Below are 8,777 nucleotides of genomic sequence, written 5' to 3'. Positions count from 1 at the left end.
CATTTTCCTGTAGTGGGTGGAGCTTGCTGGGCCCCTCCCCACAGCTCTCCTTGTGCCAAACTACAAAGGAAAAAAATGATAATAGCCGATGATCCAGTATCATTAATTCACAACTCACCTGCTGATGATGATGAAGAATTTGAGGAGGAGGAGGGCCTGGTTCAGGCTGGAGTGTTCCTTTAAATCCTCAGCGCAGTGACCCAGCTGCTGGCTCAGGACTTGGAGGACATCGCGGGGCAAAACCGGGATCTCCGAGGACGAATCTTCAGGTCTGAGGAAGGGAAAAGTAAATATTTGTTTTTACTTTTTTACTTATAATCACTACAGCTGCGGTTGGGGGGAGGGGGGAATTTTAAAGCAACTTTATGAATTCCTCCGCTTTTTTTTTTTAACCTGCCTGGACCAAGTTGAGCATTGCTCGGTTTACATTTAGCCTGCAGACCAGCTGCATGTAAACAAAGCCGCCAGGTTACTGTCCAAATCAATAACTTCCCTGCAGGGTGGATTTGATTTGAAGTGGAGTTCCACCCACTTTTACAACTTGGTCTTAAAGTAAAGATCACCCCTCCCCTCCCACCCCTCGTTTTTATTATTATTATTTTTTCTCTCTCTTACCTTTTTTGAAGTATGTGTTGTACTTCTGTCCTAGCTCAGCCCCAGCGTGCCATTTCCTCCTCTGCGGTGAACCCGAGTCCTTCTCCCCCGCTGCCTTCTGGGACCTGTGTGTGTCCCAGAAGGCAATGGGGCAGCGCGACTCACGCATGCACAGTAGGAAACCGGCTCCACTGCCAGTTTCCCTTAGTTACAATGGCGGCGCCTGCACCCGATTCCATGGACGGATCAGGCTGGGGCGGCCGACATCGCGAGCACAATGGACAGGTAAGAGTCCTTATTAAAAATCAGCAGCTACAGTATTTGTAGCTGCCGACTTAAAAAAAAAAAAAAATTGAGGGTGGAACTATGATTTAATTCACTAGTAAAAAGGCTTGATTTAAATCACATTTTTAACAGAGCAACTGTCATCTCTGAACCCGCTGTTGGCCCCTCCTCCTCTGAACCGCTGTTGGCCCCTCCTCCTCTGAACCGCTGTTGGCCCCCCCTCCTCTGAACCGCTGTTGGCCCCCCCTCCTCTGAACCGCTGTTGGCCCCCCCCTCCTCTGAACCGCTGTTGGCCCCCCCCTCCTCTGAACCGCTGTTGGCCCCCCCCTCCTCTGAACCGCTGTTGGCCCCCCCCTCCTCTGAACCGCTGTTGGCCCCCCCTCCTCTGAACCGCTGTTGGCCCCCCCTCCTCTGAACCGCTGTTGGCCCCCCCTCCTCTGAACCGCTGTTGGCCCGCCCCCTCCTCTGAACCGCTGTTGGCCCCCCCCTCCTCTGAACCGCTGTTGGCCCCCCCCCTCCTCTGAACCGCTGTTGGCCCCCCCCTCCTCTGAACCGCCGTTGGCCCCCCCTCCCTCTGAACCGCCGTTGGCCCCCCCCCTCCTCTGAACCGCCGTTGGCCCCCCCTCCTCTGAACCGCCGTTGGCCCCCCTCCTCTGAACCGCCGTTGGCCCCCCCCTCCTCTGAACCGCCGTTGGCCCCCCCCTCCTCTGAACCGCCGTTGGCCCCCCCCTCCTCTGAACCGCCGTTGGCCCCCCCCCTCCTCTGAACCGCCGCTGTTGGCCCCTCCTCCTCTGAGCCGCTGTTGGCCCCTCCTCCTCTGAGCCGCTGTTGGCCCCTCCTCCTCTGAGCCGCTGTTGGCCCCTCCTCCTCTGAGCCGCTGTTGGCCCCTCCTCCTCTGAGCCGCTGTTGGCCCCTCCTCCTCTGAGCCGCTGTTGGCCCCCCCTCCTCTGAGCCGCTGTTGGCCCCCCTCCTCTGAGCCGCTGTTGGCCCCTCCTACTCTGAGCCGCTGTTGGCCCCTCCTACTCTGAGCCGCTGTTGGCCCCTCCTCCTCTGAGCCGCTGTTGGCCCCTCCTCCTCTGACCCGCTGGTGGACCCCCCTCCTCTGACCCGCTGGTGGACCCCCCTCCTCTGACCCGCTGGTGGACCCCCCTCCTCTGACCCGCTGGTGGACCCCCCTCCTCTGACCCGCTGGTGGACCCCCCTCCTCTGACCCGCTGGTGGACCCCCCTCCTCTGACCTGCTGGTGGACCCCCCTCCTCTGAACCGCTGGTGGACCCCCCTCCTCTGACCCGCTGGTGGACCCTCCTCCTCTGACCCGCTGGTGGACCCTCCTCCTCTGACCCGCTGGTGGACCCCCCTCCTCTGACCCGCTGGTGGACCCCCCTCCTCTGACCCGCTGGTGGACCCCCCTCCTCTGAACCGCTGGTGGACCCCCCTCCTCTGACCCGCTGGTGGACCCCCCTCCTCTGACCCGCTGGTGGACCCCCCTCCTCTGACCCACTGTTGGCTCCCTGACAGTCCTATTCACTTTAATGGTGATGCGGCAGTGACACAACAAGGTGAGGGACGTGGCGGCAGCGGGTGATTGGACGCCCTCTAACAGGTGCTGCAATTATAGATGTGAAATGACAGGCGCTCTTTAAAATGTAAGGACTCATTCTTGCTGGTAGTTAGAATCTTTAAATATTTGCAAACAAAATGAAGGTTTCCTATTTAGAACAATAATCTGTCAGGTTAGTAAAACAGCGATATCAGAACCGATTCAATCATACAGTTTGTAGTGTACATAGATTTGCAAAACAACAGGATAAAGGAATATTCCTGAACTTTGTTTTATCTCATGGTTCCTGTGACATTGTGTGAATGCATCAATGTAGTGCATGTTATCTCAGCTTGCAGAGCTTGGATTCACTGAATGAGTTTACCAAAAATGTAAAAACATTGCAGAATATACAGCCTCATGCTACATAACTAAGCTCCATTCCATGCTGAATAAACTAAATTATTAAATAGAAAACCTGTCATTTAGATTTTTGTTTTACTCCAAAAGCATTTTATTAAATTTGATAAAAATAAACAAAAATCGATTGAAATAAAAAAAAAATCTGATTTTTATCCACCCTGCTGCACTGCACTCATGTAATCACTGGAGATGACAAACTGCTAGAAGCCGGCAGCTCCAACATTAGTTAGGCCGCAATGTAGAGAGCCCAGGACTGAGGACCAGGACAAGGACCGAGGACCAGGACAAGGACAAGGACCAGGACAAGGACCAGGACAAGGACTGAGGACCAGGACAAGGACTGAGGACCAGGACAAGGACTGAGGACCAGGACAAGGACTGAGGACAAGGACAAGGACTGAGGACAAGGACAAGGACTGAGGACCAGGACCGAGGACCAGGACAAGGACTGAGGACCAGGACCGAGGACCAGGACAAGGACTAAGGACCAGGACAAGGACTGAGGACCAGGACAAGGACTGAGGACCAGGACAAGGACTGAGGACCAGGACAAGGACTGAGGACCAGGACTGAGGACCAGGACAAGGACTGAGGACCAGGACAAGGACTGAGGACCAGGACAAGGACTGAGGACCAGGACAAGGACTGAGGACCAGGACAAGGACTGAGGACCAGGACAAGGACTGAGGACCAGGACTGAGGACCAGGACAAGGACTGAGGACTGAGGACCAGGACAAGGACTGAGGACCAGTAAAGTGGCTCATTCACACCGATGTGGTGCATTAGCACACACTTGTTATTGTTTTGCGTTAAGGTGGCCCATTCATTTGAATAGATAGCCTAACGCACCAAAAATACTGTGGGTAGCATTTCCTGCGCTATAACAAACATTCGTCAACAAGGTGCATCGGGGTGCCATTCATAAGGAACAGCGTTGCACTGCACTAAAGCCGTTATGGTGCATCACGGTGACGCATACGCGTTGCCAAAACACAATAGTGTAAAGAGGCCCCTAAGGAATAGAGGATCCCTCTAAGGCAGGGGTCTCAAACTGGCGGCCATCCAGCTGTTGCAGAACTACAAATCCCATTAGGCATTGCAAGGCTGACAGTTACAAGCATGACTCCCATAGGCAGAGGCATGATGGGACTTGTAGTTCCGCAACAGCTGGAGGGCCGCCAGTTTGAGACCCCTGCTCTAGGGACCCAATCACACCAGTCTGGTCTGCGGCCGTGCATTGTGACGGGCTGCCTGACCAGTTGGCAAGATGAGTTGGGTTGCGATTCAGACTGCATGGCACTGCAAATGCACCAACGCATGTACCATTCGTTACAAAGGGTTATCACAATTTTTTTTGTGAGAAACTTATATTAGCTATATATGGTTTTATATTGGTTTTTAGTCGGCTCCTATGAATCCTCGTGTTGTGACCCAACCCTTTCTTTATTGGAAACTTTTCTCTTTTTGACCACTTGTTGAACAAGGCCGACTCTCCTGCAAGGTATTTTCGTCTTAGTCCTGATATGCATGCACATGACATGATCTCCCATCTGGACAAAACAGTGTCTTTTCTTTTTATAAATATATGTTATTGTCATTATAATTATGTGTTTTTATTTTAGATAGTTACATAGTTAGTAAGGTTGAATAAAGACACCAGTCCATCCAGTTCAACCTGAGTGAGTGTGTGTCTACAACCCTGACCCTTGTCCCTAACCCTGTACATCGCACACTCACATCAGTCCCTACCCTCAATCAAAGGTCCCCATTCATATACTAGGGCCAATTTTGGACAGAAGCCAATTAACCTACCAGCATGTCTTTGGTAGGCCTGAATTGTTTTTCTTCCGCTTGTCTGCGGTCTGCACTGTGACTGCAGACAGTGACTAGTGAGACCTTTCCCTTTATTGCAACCAATGAATACCGAATGTATCCTGAAGAAGCTGAACAGCGAAACGCGTTGACGCACTAGGGCTCACATCATATATCATGTATCTTTATGTATATGATTTTTAACCTTTTTCCCATGTCCCCTCTCATACCATGTATATATTTACATCTATGTTTCAATAAATATTAATACTTTTTCATATCTTTATTGTTTACTGTGCCTTTAAAGTCTGACCTTGGGTTACCTTTTGGAACCCCTCCTTTTTGCATTTTCAAAATTATTTACGGACGAGGCAATGTGAGTGCTTTTTCTTCTCCTATATTCAATGGGATAGCGAGAACGGGCCCTAAACGTGCGCTCTGGTACATGGGTGACCAGGAACCAAAAAGGGTAAAGTGATGGCTGACTGAGCAGTTTGCGATCTCCACTGAACGCTTGAGTGCGGTGCAGAGAGGAGTTCATCATTTACTGATAATGGAGACACTGAAACAAACAGGAACAAACGCCTGATTTGTTCTCAGTCACTGTCTGCAGTCACAGTGCAGACCGCAGACAAGCGGAAGAAAAACAATTCAGGCCTACCAACCATCTCCACTGAACACTTGAGTGCGGTGCAGGGAGGAGTTCATCATTTACTGATAGTGGAGACACCGAATCAAACAGGAACAAATATATTTACATAGATGTAAATATATACACGGTATGAGAGGGGACATAGAAAAAAAAAGGTTAAAAATCATATACATAAAAGATACATGATATATGATGTGAGCCCTAGTGCGTCAACACGTTTCGCTGTTCAGCTTCTTCAGGACGTATTAGGGATTCATTGGTTGCAAGAAAGGGAAAGGTCTCATTTACTGACTTTCCACGACTAGGAAAGTTCTAAATGATTTCTAGGAAGTAGAAGTAGTAGTAGTAGTAGTAGTAGTAGTAATGAATAAAGAAGAAAAAATGAACAGACCTCCTCGGCTCCAGGGTGTGAACGGAGATAATCTTCTCGAAGTTGATCACAAACGCCTCCAGCCATTGCTGCAAATAATTCAGATCTTTCTGCAAAACACAAATCACAAGATGGGGATCTGGTGAGACCACATGGAAGAGTCGCTCAGCCAATCAGACGTTTCAAAGGCCAACTGGCCATTTTTGGATACACTTTAGATACATTTTGGATACACTTTGACTTTCTCAACCTTTTCAACACAGAGGAACCCTTGAAAAAACCCTTGGGTCTCAGGGAACCCCGGTTAAAAATGGCTACATCTACATCAACTCTTGATACATTGGTGCAATGGTCAGTGGAAGAATGCTCCTATGGTCATGGGGAAGAATTTCCCCCCTACAGATAGCTAAAAAGATCATTGGTGTCACTGGGAACTTATCTGAGAGGGAAAAATTGGTCATTGCTCAAGGAACCCCTAGCGACCATTGGAGGAACCCTGGTTGAGAAACCCTGCTTCAGATACATTTTGGATACACTTTAGGCAAGGCTTTTTTTCCCCCCTCAGAGAATACGTGCAGGAACTCCCCTCTCCCAAGTCACCCCTTGTCTCTGCCCCCTACCCACCTCCAAGCACCGTCCCTTGGTTAAACCCTATTTTGAGAAAACAGAACCAAGTATCATTTTGTGGTGCTTTAGGGTTGCCACCTTTTCTTCACACCAAACCCGAAGACTTTAGCCGTGCACGGCAATTTTTTGGTTTTTGTCAGGAGGAACGTTGTGGACGCGGGTGTAATGTGGGGCTCTGACGTAAGGGGGTTTCTGCTCACCAAACCTCCCCACTTACATCAGAGTTCCCAGCATTCCCCTCTTTAATTAGGGTTCCCAAAGCCCTCTTTACATCAGAGTCCAGAGGGCACCCCTTACATCTCAGTCCCCCTTACCTTAGTGTACTCACTTGGAGGCAGGAGAGAGAAGGGAGGGAGAGGGGAGACTTCAGGTCACAGACAGTGGATGGTGAGCTCACTCACCCGAGGATGGAGGCTCAGGCATCCAAACCTTTCATCCACAATGTATCTGCTGGTTGCTAAGCTATAAATTTCCAGTCTCACACATCCCTTTCCTGAGGCACAGAACACTGGGGATTGGTGTATGGGCGAGCAGACAGAGGGATAGGGGCAGGAGGAGAAGCAGATCAAGCCCCCTCTACTCTCCTGTCCATGTATGGGGGTGGGGCCAATGTGCACATCTAGTCTCTCACAAAAGTGAGTACACCCCTCACATTTGTGTAAATCTTTTCTTCTATCTTTTCATGTGACAACACTGAAGAAATGACACTTGTCTACAATGTAAAGTAGTGAGTGTACAGCTTGTATAACAGTGTAGATTTGCTGTCCCCTCAAAATAACTCAACACACAGCCATTAATGTCTAAACCGCTGGCAACAAAAGTCAGTACACCCCTAAGTGAAAATGTCCAAATTGGGCCCAATTAGCCATTTTCCCTCCCCGGTGTCATGTGACTCGTTAGTGTTACAAGGTCTCAGGTGTGAATGGGGAGCGGGTGTGTTAAATTTGGTGTTATTGCTAGGGTTGACCCAATACTTTAAGATAGAGTACAAGTACCGATACTTTTTTTCAAGAAGTCGCCAATACCGATAAACGATACTTTTTTAAAATGTCATGTGACAGTTTTCAAAGCAGATTAGGTGGCATTGATATGCAGCACTGACTGATGGCTGGTACTGACTCACTGGGCACTGACTGATAGGTGGCACTGGCAGGTAGCTGGCACTGATAGGCGGCACTTATGGGCATTGGGCACTGATAGGTGGCATTTATTGCCACTAATGGGCAGGCACTGAAATGCCATGAGAGGAAAGGCTGCCTGCCAAGCGCCCAACTTGATACGCTTTGCACTCGGCCGCATAAAAGCAGCAGCGCCCATCTTGATACACACAGCTCATATAGTTCGGGCTGGGTGTAACAAGATGTCCGCTGCTGGCTTACTGCTGCCGGGTGCACAGTGTACCAAGATGGGCGTCGGTATGTCGTCACTTCCGTTGCTCTGTCCGCCGACATCCGGTTGCGCCGTGTCGCCTAATCTGAAACACTGCATCTCCCGGGTATCGGATCAGGCATCTGGAGCATTTGTGTGTCGCGCAAATGCTCGGTATCAGTCCCAATACCGGTAATAGTATCGGGACAACCCTAGTTATCGCTCTCACTCTCTCATACTGGTCACTGGAAGTTCAACATGGCACCTGATGGCAAAGAACTCTCTGAGGGTCTGAAAAAAAGAATTGTTGCTCTACATAAAGATGGCCTAGGCTATAAGAAGATTGCTAAGACCCTGAAACTGAGCTGCAGCACGGTGGCCAAGACCATACAGCGGTATAACAGGACAGGTTCCACTCAGAACAGGCCTCACATGGTCCACCAAAGAAGTTGAGGTCACGTGCTCAGCGTCATATCCAGAGGTTGTCTTTGGGAAATAGACGTATGAGTGCTGCCGGCATTGCTGCAGAGGTTGTAGGGGGGGTGGGGGGTCAGCCTGTCAGTGCTCAGACCATACACCGCACACTGCATCAAATTGGTCTGCATGGCTGTCGTCCCAGAAGGAAGCCTCTTCTAAAGATGATGTACAAGACAAGCAGACTAAGGACATGGATTACTATTGTAGGCAAGACCGCTTGAATGGAGTTCTGTCGGAGAAACCTTCTGAGTTTATTCCGACGGCAAAACCGGTCGTGTGTACGCGGCATTAGGACATGGATTACTGGAACCATGTCCTGTGGTCTGATGAGACCAAGATAAACTTATTTGGTTCAGATGGTGACAAGCGTGTGTGGCGGCAACCAGGTGAGGAGTACAAAGACAAGTGTGTCTTGTCTACAGTCAAGCATGGTGGTGGGAGTGTCATGGTCTGGGTGTCAGGGCTGGGCTCAGCCCTTCCTTCTCTGAGCTGGCCGCTCAGCTGTCGGCAAATTGCCAGCTCCTATCTCTCCACAGTTACTCAGCTGTTGTTGATATCCTGCTAGTCAGTCCTGCCTACTTAAGCCATCCAGTTCAGAGGAGCTCTGCCTTCGCCTTGGTCAACATCA

The 8,777-nt window shown here is 50.2% G+C and overlaps 1 protein-coding gene across 5 annotated transcripts in view; it reads right to left on the bottom strand.

The window, feature by feature from the left end:
* NBEAL2 (neurobeachin like 2) overlaps positions 1-8,777 on the bottom strand; it is a 245,461-nt gene that overhangs the window by 151,339 nt on the left and 85,345 nt on the right. For all 5 annotated transcript variants that reach the window (XM_073632459.1, XM_073632461.1, XM_073632462.1 and 2 more), the window contains exons 2-3: positions 5,699-5,787; positions 119-271 (exon numbers count right to left, since the gene is read on the bottom strand). In XM_073632459.1, the coding sequence (XP_073488560.1) occupies positions 119-271; positions 5,699-5,787 (242 nt within the window). The remainder of the gene's footprint in view (positions 1-118; positions 272-5,698; positions 5,788-8,777) is intronic.

This window comes from Aquarana catesbeiana, linkage group LG05 (assembly GCF_042186555.1).
Source record: "Aquarana catesbeiana isolate 2022-GZ linkage group LG05, ASM4218655v1, whole genome shotgun sequence".
NCBI lineage: Eukaryota > Metazoa > Chordata > Amphibia > Anura > Ranidae > Aquarana > Aquarana catesbeiana.
This window is presented reverse-complemented; position numbering and strand designations above follow the sequence as displayed.